Below are 15657 nucleotides of genomic sequence, written 5' to 3'. Positions count from 1 at the left end.
AGGTGAAAGCCCCGTGCTGAGGCAGCTGAAAGGGAAGATAGCCTTAAATGACCTCTGGACTTCTCACGACGTGAGAAAGAAATAAACTCCTGCGCATGTAAGGCAAGGGACAGCAGTATTTCCTGACGCTCACATTACACTTCTTCAGCAACTGCTCTGTTCTGGGCACCTCCCTCAGCACTTTGCATGTATTGTCCTAGTTTTATCTCTGCAAGAAAATCCTTCCAGGGAAGCTGAGTTTTTGACCCAATTTTTACAGATGAGCTAATAAGCTTAGAGAACCTAAGTAACTGGCCCAAACCCAGACGATGTGATAGAACCAAGAGTTAGCCCCCGCCTGACTCTGCAGCCTAAACATTAACCACTAAGACAAACAACGGGTAAATTACCTAAAGAGCAATGCACTGAATTTTGAATTTTACCCAAGATGGTGCACACATTTTTAAGAACAGATTATTTTATGACCAAGGAGCTCTGGCGGGAGCCCCAATACCCCTTTGTATTACCATTAATGTTCAGTTCATTAACCTTATATTCTTGCCCTTAGAAAACCGGAGTTTTCTAAACGTTTAAACACCGATGACAAAGTAATCATTACATTTCTTAAACAATTTAAGTTGCAATTTCAGAGTTTAGTGCCCCAGTTCTTAAACATCTTAACAGAAAGACAGAACTTAAAAATATACAGAAAATAGAAAACTTATTACTATACTTAGACTAATCTAAAACCTCAGTGACATAGGTTTAATTCATTTTTAAAAATTATTTTTATTCTGGTTTTCATAACTTTCTGTGGTTATTGTAGAGTATATTTATTTTAATGACTTCTTATGTTTAATTAATATATTGTAATATATTGGGGGGGATTTTAATAATATTACCATATTGGAAAGTAAAAGAATACCATTTTAGACCAGCCAAAGTTACAGTCCTCATAATTACTTGACTGATTCTTTGTTGGGATACGGGGTCAGGAGTTTTTGTTTTTTCCCCTCAAGCTGATTTGAGTCTAGTCATTAAGCTGAGCTTCCTTTGTAAGTGAAACTTACTTGTTATAACAATAAACATTTTAAGTTATACCTTTCACTTGAAGATTAGTATTTCTTACAATCTGTCAAGGAACAGCAGGGGTACAGACTGCAGATCTTTTCTACTTCTGTGCAGTCTCCACTGTCCCCTGGGACTTCATTTACAGAATGCAAGTTCAAAGATAAAATTATTAAGAGTTTCACGACAGAGACAACAGCACACTCAGCCAAGTGTGGGGCCCTGGGAGACTGCACCGGCCTCATGCCCCTGAAGCCCTACCCGTAAGTGGATTTTAGAAACTGTGGATTCTTTAAAGTGGTGAAACTCAAATGGCAGTCTACTCACAAAACGTGAGATGCATCAAAACTTGTCCTTAGCCTAAAAGATACTTTTATCCTTTTTGGCAAGTTTGATAGTTTTGATTTCTTATGATCACTTCTTCAGATCATTATCCAAAAATGCTGAGCCGTCCTGTTACAGCAGAATTGAAAATTTAGTCTTTGATTCAAATAAGTTCATTCGGCTACCTAAGCTCCCTTTGAGAGGATTAATCAGACAGTGTGAGGGTGAGTTCACTGGTAAATTAGTTTTAGAGCTCTCACTTAGCTGAATTATAAATGGACTTGATAGCTCTTGAAAGCTAGAGGGAAAAAAATCACACGACCCAGACAAAAGGATGAATCGGGAAGGTGGATAAATATGAGACAGTGAAAATACTCTATAGGGATGGTAGAATCTACGAGGCTGATGTCTAGAACAGAATCTCTGCAAAGAATTAAGACCACCACCATCACCCCTGCCTCCTTCTGCAGAGCCCTGTGTCACAGAACAACCTAGTGACATAACCATCATCCCTCCAGAGCACCATGAAAGGCAAAAGCCAGAGAAGGAAGGGACAAGAAACAGGACTTCAGGCTCAGCCTTATGACCTGCTTAAACAGCGCTGAACCTTCAACTCACAATGGCTACTTTCAAGCATGGGTTCTCTGTGGCCTTAAGCACCTGTAGGTCACTGTGGTGGAAGCTCTAAGAGACTCGCAGCAGTGGGCCTGTGTGCTGTTACTGTTCTTGCCACAAGGTTACTGACTGGGTATTGCTACGACTCCACAGAGCACTGCACTTATACCCGGCAGACTTTTGTGTTTCTCGTATGCAGTGTATTTCGGTTAACCTGTCTAACATGAAAACATGTACCAGTTTGCATTGGAGAAACAGGACGGAGGGAAGTCTTGACGTTAGGGCCTCTCTCCACAGAGATGTGTCTTGACTATCACAGGGGAAAGGAGACCTTCCCAGTTTTCTTGCCGGAGGGCTAAGAAATATATGTGTCATAAGAAATGCAAGTGTACGTAATAGGATAAAATAAAAACAAATTCTTGTTATCCCAGCACACTTAACGTATTCCTCAGAGGTGACCATTGTTAAGGGCAGGTTTTCATTTGCACACAAATAGAGTCATACTTTGCCAATTCCACAACTTTTGTAACTCCCTGAGCAGCGTGGTTTCACCTCATTCCTTTTAGTGATTGCATAGCAATCCACTATGGAAATGCAACTTAAGTGGTTTGTTTATCTCTGAATAAATATTTTATTGCTGCAGTGAAAATCCTTGATTTCTATAACTAAGGTGATAGAAGTTTATTTTTATGACTGATAAAGTTAATAACATCTGGATTGATATGATCTCTTTGCCTCTTGATCCAAAAGTTTCTCCCTAACAGTGTTGATCATTGTCACATAAGTTAATCAGTAAAAGTGAGTTAAGCATTTTTCTTAAGTGTAATGTTCTACTGGTAATCACTGGGAGAGACTGATGGTAACAATCGTGTTTTCTTTCTGACAATCTCCAGTGTGCAGAGGCTGAGAAGGCCTTGAGCAAGATAAGAGAGTCAGGGCTGGGATTTGAATCCCCATGGAATGAACAACTCCAAGGCCTGTGAGAATTCCCCACATTGTGCTTACTTCTGCCTCTTACATGCTTTCGAGTCCTCACCCGTGTGTATTATGACTCCCCTTTCTCAGACTGTAGCTGATCAACACCCAGATAATTTAAGCTCCCTTGAGGACATCACAGCTTGGTTGAGGAGCTTGTAAAATCCGTAGTCTTGGAATTGTAGACTTGAGAGGAACTCAGTAGTCATTGTACCACTGGAACATCTTTGAACCAGGTCCTCAGTGGTAGTAAAAGAAAACATAGAACCACCTATTGACTGAGAAGGATCTAGAATTCCTTATGCTAAACTAACAATACACCAGTTGCTTATAAAATCGTAAAACAAAGTATGAATTTAGTGCAGAATTAATTAACAATGGCATATTGGAGTAATCTAAAGGGAAAGAGGATATTTCAGAAAGATTTGTGGGGGGGGGGGGTTGTTATGTTTTGTTTGCTAGAATGAGAATTTAGCTGGAGTTCCAAGTCTTTTGACTGCTATGAGAGAAGATTGGAATGATAGAAGCATAGAATGTGGAGGCCACTGCAAGGATGTTTAAAATTCATCCAGTTTATGATGAGGTAAAAACAACTATGACAACTGTCATTGGTCGAGCACTTACTATGTACAGAGCACAGTGCTGAGTGCTTGATATACAATCTCTGTCCTCATTTTCAGAATTACCCTGCAAGACATGCATTATGATTCCCATTTTTCAGATGAAGAAACTGAGTCACAGAAATATTAAGCCTTAAGGTAATATTAGACTTTCATGAACTAAACTTTTAAATCTGCTCTCTGTAGAAATAAATGGCTCCAGAAGCTAGTGATTCTCCCTGTATTTAAGCCCCCCGAGATTTAGAGTTAAAATGGAGTCAAGTTATTCTGCTAACTTTGCTTGGTATAGCCTTATGATTCATGAATAAATGCATTACCTAGTAAAGTGAAGAGTGGTTACTTTAAAGATTTCATCAAAGACAATTGTTTTTTTGTTAAAGAAAATTTTGTGCCTGTAAGTTAAGGGTTACTAGTGTGGGCTTGGAAGCTAACCCACTAGGTTTAGCTCTGCCACTCATACTGTGAGATATTGGGAAACAATCTCTCTATGCCTAAATTTTCTCATCTATGAAATGGGAAATAAACTAACTTCAAAGGGTGTTGTGATTGTTAAAATGAGATAACCACTGTAAAGCACAACAAAATCTGGGAAATAATGTTCAAATAATATATGTCATCCACTATTTTAACATTTCTTTTACAAGACTAGCAAACGTCTCTGGAGGGTTTTATCCTTCAGGGAGTGAGTCAAACACAGCAAAAACCCAAGGGGAGTAAAACTAAGGCAAACATTGGAACTTCACAGTTCTGGAATTTGGTGCAGCACTTGCCACTGGAGGGGGGTTTAGTCACTATGAGGATCCACCCCTTGAATGACACCGAGAGTGAGTGTCTTCTTAAACTTTGCATCCTAGGCGACTCTAGTCCCAGCCCTTCCCAGCAGGCTTGAAACAGGTAGCTCCTTTTGAAAAGCTCCAGAATTTATTCAGATCTACTTTCTTTTTTTTGCTTTATGTGCCCAAATACAAAATCCCAAATCCAGATTTTATAATTCAAATCAAAGTCATAATGAAATGATTCCCTGGATTCGGCACCTGGATAGATGGTCTCATCCCTGGGAGAGCAGAATTGCTCCCAAGTGGCTCTTTCCAGGAACTTCTATTCCAGTTTGGGTAGTGACAGAGCTAAACGTGCTGCCAGGAATGGGGATTCGCAACAACCCTATGCAGTGCCTGTCCCCAGAGTCTTCTGGCTTTTCCATGGGCACTTTTTCCAGTATCTCTTTGGCTCATTTTGACTTTGTCTGTCTTCTCAGACAACTTATCCAGTGCACCTTGTATGAAATCAGCTGGTATTCTTTGCTTTTACCTTTCCCCCTTTAAGCTTCAAACAGATATTTTTGACATCTATCTCAAGTTTATCTAGAGTTTCAGAATTTGGAGCTTTTGCTCTTAGTTACATTTGTGTGAGTTTTACACTTTTATTTCCTTACCATGTGGAGCGTTGCATCTTCAAGCAGACACAGCTGTCACTGTGCATTCTGGATTTGCAATTGGTACCCATGACAAATGGCCCAATAGCTGGTATCATTGAGCCCTCAGCTAGTGAAAGCACCAAGAGACTAACAACCCTGTGCACAATAACCAGATCCAGAAGAGACCCAAAAAGGGCCTTTCCAAAGAAGACATTCTCAAGTTTTTCACTTGAAGAAAACAACACATAACATCCGAAAGAAAATTCCTATTTGAGTTCTTCTAATCATATACATGTATTACCTATTAAAAATTTTAACACAATTTACATTTTAAAAGTTATTCATCTAAAGATATATCTGTACTGTATGGATTAATGTATGTACATTTTCTCATTGTTTGTAATAGCAAAAGCAGGAAAAATTCAAAGTGTCTACCAATAGGAGACTAGTTAAATAAACTGTGGTACATGAATTAAAAAAAAAAAGTCCAACACACCACTATGGTCTTCCTTCTCCAACCCTAAAAAAAAAAAAAAAGTTATTCATCTTTCTGGTTATTCTGTGCACACATGTATGGCTACATACTTCATAAAGTAAATGTTCCTGTGCTGCAGAATACCCTATCTACATTCACAAGGCAGTAGAAAACTGAACCTTAGCGTGGATTCAATGAAAGACCCAGGATGATGGGATAGACCACTATGATAAACAGGTTGGCTTCAGCTTTAGCAAAAAAAGTAGGTGCTTTGTTTCTACATGGTTGTCAATCTGTGTCCAAGCGCTTCTTGGACTTGGAATAAGGGAAAACATTCGTTGGGGGTGGGGTTATGATGGTGGCGATGGTGATGGTGGTGTTAGTATGATCTGGCCATATGAGAGAGGAACGCCTATCCCCTGGAGGTCTACTCACTTTGCTGCAAACAATGGGCAGACATCAGGGTCACCTGGAATCCTGCAGCACTGGTTGCTATGACTTATCTTCCAGGTTAACTTTAGATATTCAGTGCCTTATTTTTGCAAGCACAGTTTAATGTTGCATTGAAAGGTCTCATTGTTTATAACACAGGGCATAGGACTTTAATCTTCCAAATATAATTCATTATAAAACTCTTTAACTGAAAAAAGTAAAAAGACTACATTACAGCATGTGTCTCAGAATTTAATAGATGGAATCACCAGATTAAACGACACTCGAGGGTCATGAGTACAAAGGAAGTCTGGGGGAAGGGTGCTGAGCTAAAAAACTAATTTCCAAGGATTTGTCTTTTTCTCACTTCAGCACATCCTTGTGAGCTGTACTGCCGACCCATAGATGGCCAGTTTTCTGAGAAAATGCTGGATGCTGTCATTGATGGTACCCCTTGCTTTGAAGGAGGAAACAGCAGAAATGTCTGTATTAATGGCATATGTAAGGTATTGGGTATGTTTCCTTAATCTACAACTTTATAAAATTATGATTTTTATTAATTCAGGAATCAGACATTTAAGCTTGGGCTTTCTTGGCATTTACATATGGTCTGGTTTTTATATATGATCTGTGAGACAAGAAGACAAGACTTCTCAGTGTTCATCAAAATCATAGTTTTGAACTGAATAGTTTTTTCCTCCTGCTGTCACTTTCATTTCTTGATTTGTTGATGTAAACTATGCTATTATTTTAGGCATTTTTCAGGGTCATATTGAAGGGGAACGAAATTAACAGAGGAATTATTATGAAAAGGCAGCCCAGATTATTTTAGTGGCATTAAATTTGAGAAAAACTGAAATCAGTAATAGTTTGTATAGTGCTTTTCACAAAGCATTTTTACATTTAATTCTCTATTGATTAGCAACATTTTCTTCTCAGAAAGAAATACAGCATGATAGGTAGTTATAAACCAGACTTCTGATTTCTGTGTAATTTTTTCACACTCACTCTTTTAATCAACTCCACCTGTATATGAATTACTTAGACCTGATTTGTTAATGCTTTAAGTGTACAGCCATTGAAGAATTGCTTCTCATTGCTTGCAGTCTGTTTTACAAGGAACCGCTGAACAAGTCTTGTGATCCAACACCTAAGCATAAATCTCAGTTTAATGAGGTGTTTTTAATTAATTAAATGAAAACTGTATAGGAATACCTAATTACCTATTAGTAAGCATAGTAGTTTGGTGCTGGGGTTCTAGAATATGAACTAAACACCATCGTTTACTAGCAGTGTATCCTGTACAAATTCTAAGACTCAGTTTTTGGTCATAAAATTGGGATAGTAATGTTTCTACCTAGTTGGGAGTGTCAAAAAGATTAAACAAGGTCATGTATGTTAAGCCCTTAACAGAAGCCCTGGTACACAATAAACTCTTAATAAATTTTATTTGTTTTTGCAAATACTTATACTTTTTTTTCCACTGGATAAAATTCCCCACCCACCCCCTCACCCCCCGCCAAGAAATGCTCTTGCCCATAAATTTTCAGCACTCTGGGAAGGTTGCTTTTTGTTATGTTTGAGTGGTGACCAGAACTCAGGGGCAAGATGTTGATTCCCATGAATGAGTGAGCTAAACAAAAAGCTATAATCAGACTCTTAAGTTTGAAAGAGCTCAGGCAAAATTCTCTTTGAAACCAACTAATTATCATTGTAGCTAGAAAGAGCCAAAAATAAGTAATATATTTTAGATATATATATTTCCCAGAGTGGGAAGAGATTTATTTAAATCATTCAGGCATAAACAGCTCCACCCCTGTCTAACGCAGTGGTTCTCAATCCTGGCTATGTATTAGAATCGCTTGGAGAGCTTTTAAAAATTAACGATGTCTGGGCTTTATCTCAAATCTATTAATTCAGGATCCCTAGGATTTGGGATCTGAGCAATGATATTTTAAAATCTCCCCAGGTCATTATCATACGCAGCAAGGGCTGTGAACTTTAGTCACCAAGAAATGAATGTAATGTTAAAATTATCTTTTAGATCTAAATACTTTGTGTGCATAGGGACAGCATCATTCATCTCTTAAAAAGTATATATTAGATATTTGGGTGGTATGAAGGGGGACAAGGAGGTTGTGTAACGTGACAGAAAATGATCTAGCCACAGAAGGATCTGAAATTGCCACAGGAGTGGAAGGTAAATTTGGGGGGCCATTGGAGGTGGTGGGATGGTTATAAGAAAGAGGCTGGTGGGCTAAGTACTGTGACTACTTAGAGACTACTCAGGGTCCTCCATCTCCCTATCAAATATTTTTTTTAAAAAAAGAAATTAAAAGAAAACATCCTTCATTAATGTGATGCCCTTCCTACCACCTAGCAAATACTGTGGGCCTGTGCTGTCCAGTATAGTAGCCACCAGCCACATGTGGCTAGTTAGGGAAGAATCCTTCCTTGCCTTTTCCTAGGTTCTGGTGGTTGCAGAAAGTTATTGACATTTCTGACTTCCAATTTCTGCCTCTGTCTTTGCATGGCCATCTTCCCACTGTATGTCTCTGTCTCTGAATTTCTCTCTCCTTATCAGGACACCAGTTATTGAATTTAGAGCCACCCTAATCCAGTATGACCTCATCTTAATTTGATTGTATCTGCAAAGACCTTATCTCCAAATAAGGTCACATTCACAGGTATCAGAGGTTAGAACTTGAACATATCTTTTGGGGAATATAGTTCAATCCACAACAAATACTTACTGGAAAAATTATGACAAGGGAAGCCTTGTGCTACTATCCCACTTGTTAAATGGAAGAATCATTTACCTGTTCTTTTCAGCTGAGCAGAGCCATGCCCTATTGTTACACTTGAAATCTCATTGGCTGGTAATGGTTCTCATCTTGGAACCAGGCATTCTCCCAGTCTCTACGGTTTCCAAGAGACTTTAGAAAGAAATTATGACGTTACAAGTGGATTAGGTCATGGTGCCAGTGTGTATGTCAGTTCGCAGGCACTTGAGAGTTTGCGAAGTAAAACAATGTTAACTCTTAGCACACACAAAAAAAGAGAATTGGTAAGAATATGTGTTACTTATTCACTCATGGAGGGCTAAATGCCTGGTGAAAGGCTGGGACCTGATCTCCCTAAGTAATACTCAAGATAGTATGATCTTCATTGTAATTATTTCAGAATCAAGAACTGATGATGTGGGAAATAAAAGTGATTTTTTTTTTTTCAAAAATGCTGTGCATTGGGGTGGCTGTCTGGCATCCCCAGTGTCACCTCAGAGAAGAACCATGCTGAAGTCATTGTTCACATTTGGTAGCAGCAGCACAGCCTCCTCTGATTCCGCTGAAGGCAGAAAGACCATATGGTTGTGTGCCCTATTACTAGAGCACGTGGTGTGAGAGAGGAGAGTGAAGTCTGTTTATTTTCCCCTGAGAGCCCCTTATGTTTTACATGCAACAAGGAAGACTAGTTTATGCCTTCACAGACCTTCTGTTACATGCTTAATTCAGTTTTATTCTAAGTGTGCAGCTGACAGGAGAAGCAAACTGGGTGAGGTCTCCACAAGAACCCACTTACTAAGCTGTGGGACAGCATATTGGGGACATGGGTGTGTCTCCTTCCCCCAAACTTTGTTCCACCAGTGGTCAAGGCAAATACTGCTGGAGAAACATGATCATCCACTCAGGAAGAAAGACCTGGTCTCATGATATTTGTTTTTCTGGCTTTCTTTCCTTTATTCTTCAGATTTTTTTACCTGTTTCCCTCTTGGTAGAGATTTAAAAAGAGTAAATTTTCCTGGCTCATTCCAAATCAGTGAAGGAGTGAAGATCACTGCGAATGTGACTGCAAAGGTCAGCTTATTAGACAATGCTTAGGCTCGATGTAACACGTCACTGGTGAAGAGTTGGCCTTTTACTCCTAACCACTGAAAGCACACTTCCAGAACATTCCTCTTCTTTTCATTGTGACTAGCATAATCAAGTTTTGGTTTTCTGAAAATTTCTTAGCGCTTCAATTTTTTCCCAGCTGGGTCAAGTAGCACAGTGTTTGGAACAAAAGGAGATTAGAGATGGCTAAGCTGAGGCATGCATTCTTTCTGTTGGTGGGCAGTAAGTCCTTGGTAAGCTGGTGGAGGGTATATTTAAACACTCAAACCATTCTTCCTCTCAGTAGATTTGAGGTAGCATTAAAATTAGAAAGAAAATGATCTTTGAGAAGAAAGAAACCTACCTGGGCACAATTCTTCTTCCCAAACAGGAAAGAAATTTATGACTAAAGTAATATAGGATAGTTTTACCTGGTAGCCCTGGAAGAAAGCAAGCAACAGGGAAGTTTAATTGAAGCTCAGCTGTGTTTGGTGACTTTCACCCTAAGTGTGGTGATTCTTTGCTACCGGATGATACAGAACATCCAAAGTTTCATTGCTCCCCTATTTCAGACGGGGAACACATCTGAAAAAGACTTGCCGCTCCAACAACTCCAATTCCAAGACATTTTTATAGTTAGATTTTTGGAACTGTGTTCAGTTCTGCCTCTGACTTGGGAAATTGGAGACCTCAGTCAGTATGTGCCTCTCTGCCCTCTAAGCAAGTATGTCCTTTTACCATTGGTGGATGCTTTGGTTATTCCTCTGGCTGCCACTAGGAAAAGGAAATAAACACTTGTCCTTGTACCCTTGTACCTGCCTGCCTAGTCTTACAAAGAACAAAGGGGGAAAGGAGAAGTCCCAGGTCAAGTGGGTGTGGCGTCCCCTGCCTCTGTCTTCTACCCTCAACCTCTCTTCTCCACAGATAGTCGGCTGTGACTATGAGATTGATTCCAACGCCACAGAGGACCGCTGTGGCGTGTGCCTTGGAGACGGCTCTGCCTGCCAGACAGTGAGGAAGATGTTTAAACAGAAAGAAGGATCCGGTAATAAACAAATAATCAAAGTGGCAGGGGACTGAGAATGAGGGGCAGCAAGATAAATGACTGATTCCTAGTTCTTGTTCATGTTTTTCTAAAACAGCTTGTAACTTTCAAAGAATTCAAAATGGAATACAGCTCTCACTACAAAGGGGTAAAGGCTCCTTGGCAGTTTAGGAAAACGGTTGATTGCTACACAAATACAGGAAGCATCACACTGATGTAGAGATCCAAAATGGCCTGGTGGTTCTGCACGGGAGGGGGTATAACGGTGTGAACCCTGGGAGAGGATCCCCTTTGGGAACAGGCATCACAAGAAGATCCAAGGCTAAAGGCCAATAGTGTTGGAATAGACCAAGAACTAGAGGAGAGAAAAGACTAAAAGCCAGTTTATCAAAAGCTGGTTGAGAAGGATGCAGACATAAGGCAGGTTCTGTAAAGGGCAGAGCAGCCAGCAATGAGTTTAAAGGCAGAAGAATTGGGGCGTCCCTTCAGGGCCAAACAGAAGCAAGGCAGGGTTGCATCAGCCCTCTCTTATTCCTGATTCCTCCCTGCTTCCAATGCTTCTTTATGGTTCTTGAGACAGCTCCTCTACCCAACATCTCCCTTTTTACCCACACTTTACTATTCCTCTCCCATGGTTACCCTTTATGAGGTTTCTTCCTTATGCAGCTTTGACTGATAATCCTCCAGGAGTGGAGAGACCACTGTCACCTCAAATCAGCTGTGAGCCATTGAAGATTTGCCTTCAGTCAAAATAGTTCTCATGGTCCCTTGGCACCAGCAATGATTTGTAGCTGGTGGGGTCTTGGGAGAAGGATAAGTTGGACATAGAGACCATGAAGACAACTCAGGGTATCTTGGTTTGGGGTTCTGTAGATGTAAGCTGAGACAAGAATTCAGGTACAAATAATTTGGGGTCAGGGGTTCTGAGAAACACCACTAGGATCTTGGGGAGTTGATATAGAAAAAGGAAGGCAGCCAGGAAAGGGTGTATCAATAAGCCAGTCACCATTTTATGGGAGACAGTATAGAACCTGCACATCTGAGTTTTTCCATGCAAAGGGTGAAGGAGTTGAGAAGGTGCACACCCACGCCCACCACTCACAGAGTGAGGCTGCTGGAGCAGGGGAGCTGTCAGGTGGTTACTTCTCTGGATTCCATAGAGATGCAGATGCTGGGAATGGGGGAGGGGGGTATCCAGCGTGCACTACAGGAGGAGGGCCTGAGGGAGAGGCAGTGTCTGCTCCACAGGGTGACACCCAGGACCAGAAGTGATAACCACTTTCAGATATAGTAGGGCAGTGTTTTCCTGGGTTCTGGCAAAGCAATGCCTGTTTCCTAGAATATGCTCACCACCCAGGATGAAGTTACTAAGTAGGATCCCGAGAGTATCAAGTGAGTTCCTCAGTTGATTAAATGACCTATTGTTCCCTAGTAAGCCTAACAGTGGATAATCCAAATTTGTTTAATTTCTATCCCTATTTTTTCATCTTTGACTATTGAATTACTAAAGTGAAATTGCGAAATGTAACTTTTGTCCTGCCCCCTTTAGAATTACCATTGGAAGATTGTATTTTATGCTCTTGATTGATAGTTTTATTATGGATGAAAAATATCCTTTGAATTACTTATTAGGGATGTGAATGAAAACACAGTATGTTTTGAGCTTATGTTTAAGCATCCTATGATAGTTAATGTTTGTTTCAATTTAGGCAAGGTGATTTGTAAAGATTTTGCATTATTTTAAATGTGGCTTTATTTACCTGAATTATATATAAAAAGTCACACTTAAAATCATATTTCTGCCTTTAGCCTGTTTTATTTCTTTATCTGTGGCGGTTCCTATCTTTAGCCCCTGATATGCTGTGCTTCTGACATTATGGTAACTTCTTTAAAAACCAGAGCTGTCATTCCCAATTCTCCTTCACTTAACCTTTTAATCCTTTAGGAAATCAGACTTTAGTTTTGGGTTCTTTTCTCTTGGAGATGAAAAAAAAAAAAGGATCAGAAGGGTCTTGAGCCTCCCTCCCACCCCCACACCTTCCTGAGAAACCTCGGTATCGCTGGCACGTGCCCACCACTGAGCACTTGACATCTCCTGTGCCTTTGTGTCTTCAGTTCCCTTTCTCACATTTGCTCTCAGCACACAGGGAATGGTGTTAGCTTTCAGTTGCTCGTGCCCTCACAGGTGTCATCCTCAGCATCATGGGGAAATCCAGCGAGTGCTCCCTCAGGACTCTGCAGCATCCAGTAAGGTGGTCTGTGTTCCATTTCCCACAGGGCCCTCACCAGACCCCACCTTTGCTTTGCTTAATAAAGTTAGATACACCATAAAGACCCCAGCTACCAATACCCCACCAGGAAAATGAGACCAAAAAGTGATGCAAACATTTCTGAAATGGAGTTAGATTGCATTAAGCTAATCAATTAATGTGAAGGCCAAAGTCAAAAGAGGGAACTTCCTCATCTTGAAGATGCCCAATACAGTCATGTGTCACTTAATGATTGGGGTGAGTTCTGAGAAATGCATCATTAGATAATTTCATCGTTATTGAACATCATAGAGTATATTTACACAAACCTAGATGGTATAGCCTACTACACACCTCCACTCCATTATAATGTTATGGGGCCACTGTTATAAACGTCATCCATCATAGATCAAAACGTTCTTATGTGACACATGACTGTAGATAGTTCTCTATACTTATTTACATGTTATCTTGTACTGCTGCCTTATTTCACCTTATATTTTCTTATTCTTCTCTAATGCAATTATAAACTGAAGGAAGAATTATCTTTTCGGCTTCGTCTCCACCCTTGCCAACTCTAAATCACCAAACATAGTCTATAAATACGATAGATATTCAATAAGTGCTCATATAAGTTTAAGTGAAAAAAGTTTTTGTGAAGATTGATTTCATATTCCCTTGATAATAAAGGAGACCAAATCATTAGCTGTTCTGCATTTATGTTGAAGGACTAACTGGGTCAGATATTTTTCTCCTTGATGTCCTGCCTGTGGTTTAGATGTGGCACACTGTAAGTCTTGTAACATGAACCCAAAATGTGTGGGTTTTGGTCACCTCTTGATTCTGGCCCAAAGTCATCAATTGTTACCCTTCCCCTTCTAATACATGTCTCCACCCAGTGCTGTAGCTTTTATGGCAGTGGCAGTGACTGGCTCAGGGAATTCATGTGCTAATTCTGTCTCCCTGGTCAAGAGAACATCCCATTTGCCCTCAAGGGTCCACAGGTTACGGTGAGTTCTTAGGGGGATTATTCACAGAACAAGTACAATTTTGCAGCCAGCTACATGGGGGTCTGTGATTCTTTGGAGATGTCTATGTTATTCCAGCACTTATGTACAAGTCCCCAGAGCCTAATTATCTGTTCATAACCGTGACCATGAAGAAACCCAGTGTCTCCTTCCTGATGGAAGTAGGTAACCATCAGGCAACACCAAAAAGCAATGAGCTTGGGACACTCAAAAATCCTTCAAACTTGGCATGGCCAGACTGATCCACGGCTTCTGTCTGTGTTCCTTTCTTTTCGTGCTCTACTTTGGCTTACAGCTCTTATTAACAGAGTGGTTTTAAAAAGAAGCATAAGTAAAAAAGTCTTTGCTAGAGATGCCCGCAGTGGTCAGACCCGATTCCACCTCCTCCTCCCTGGAAAAGGAGTTGCTGCTGCTGCTTTTGGCTATGGAAGTGTGAAATATTAGCCAAATCCTCTTTTCTATTTTTTGTGAGTGTTTCTAAGAAAGAGGGAAGATTGTATGGAACTAAAATAGGATGATGTGGAATTAAAATAGGCTGGGAGGGAAGAGACCAGGTCCAGATGTATATGACCATTTGCCTCGGGGATATCACCCCTCTGGACCTCAATTTTGGAAGCCCCTTTGAATCTGAGTGAGATTTGTTTTGTCTTACGCCTCCCACTAGTCCCAGGGCTGATCACGTTTGTTGATATCTAAGTATTAGGGTTGAGCAGAGTTTCTGTGTCCATGGCCTCCTTGGGATGTCCCAACAACTATGTTCCTGTCTTTCTCTGTGGAGAGGATTTCTATTTAGTAGCTTTGATGCCATGCACCAGATGGTAGCATTTTGCCCAGCTGAAATGCCCAGCATTTGTGTCCAGCTGAAAGCTAGCATGCCTCTTTTGTTACTGTGTCTTCTCTCCTTAGGTTATGTTGACATCGCACTCATTCCAAAAGGATCAAGGGACATAAGGGTAATGGAAATTGAGGGAGCTGGAAACTTCCTGGCCATCAGGAGTGAAGACCCTGAAAAATATTATCTCAACGGAGGATTTATTATTCAGTGGAATGGGAACTATAAGCTGGCAGGGACTGTCTTTCAGTATGACAGGAAAGGAGACCTGGAGAAACTGATGGCCACAGGTCCCACCAATGAGTCAGTGTGGATCCAGGTAATGCAGAAGGGAAGGACACTGCTGACATGAACGCTCGTTGGCATCTTTCTAATTTCTTTTCCTAGGTATTTTCTAAGGAATATTAAATAAGAATCCTTAAAACTTCTTTTAATTAGGAACAGGGAGGGGAGCTAGATATTAGTTTGTGCTGTTAATCCTTTATTGCCTAGAAATTGCTAAGACCCCTATAACACAATGCCAGGGGCTCTAAAACCACCTGCTGGGAATTTGAGTTCAGTTTCCAGGCTGATTTACTTGAGGGTGATTTTTTCTCAGGTACGTTAAGGATGTTCTCAGCCCGTTGTCAGTGTGGTGGGTGTGTTGTCATGTGGTCATCCTCAGGCAAAGGGTTTGACGTTGTGAAGCTCTTGGGGGAAGGAGAGGTAAAGATGCAACATATGTTCTTCAAA

The 15657-nt window shown here is 40.5% G+C and overlaps 1 protein-coding gene across 2 annotated transcripts in view; it reads left to right on the top strand.

Moving 5' to 3' along the window:
• Window positions 1-15657, top strand: part of ADAMTS12 (ADAM metallopeptidase with thrombospondin type 1 motif 12) — a 339684-nt gene that overhangs the window by 247903 nt on the left and 76124 nt on the right. The window contains exons 13-15 of one of the 2 annotated variants that reach the window (XM_063087211.1): window positions 6275-6408; window positions 10696-10816; window positions 15000-15244. In XM_063087211.1, the coding sequence (XP_062943281.1) occupies window positions 6275-6408; window positions 10696-10816; window positions 15000-15244 (500 nt within the window). The remainder of the gene's footprint in view (window positions 1-6274; window positions 6409-10695; window positions 10817-14999; window positions 15245-15657) is intronic. The other variant, XM_063087212.1, reaches the window with a different exon arrangement.

The sequence above is a fragment of the Cynocephalus volans genome, chromosome 2 (assembly GCF_027409185.1).
Source record: "Cynocephalus volans isolate mCynVol1 chromosome 2, mCynVol1.pri, whole genome shotgun sequence".
NCBI lineage: Eukaryota > Metazoa > Chordata > Mammalia > Dermoptera > Cynocephalidae > Cynocephalus > Cynocephalus volans.
The sequence above is the reverse complement of the archived record's forward strand: the minus strand, read 5'-3'. Positions and strand labels throughout refer to the sequence as shown.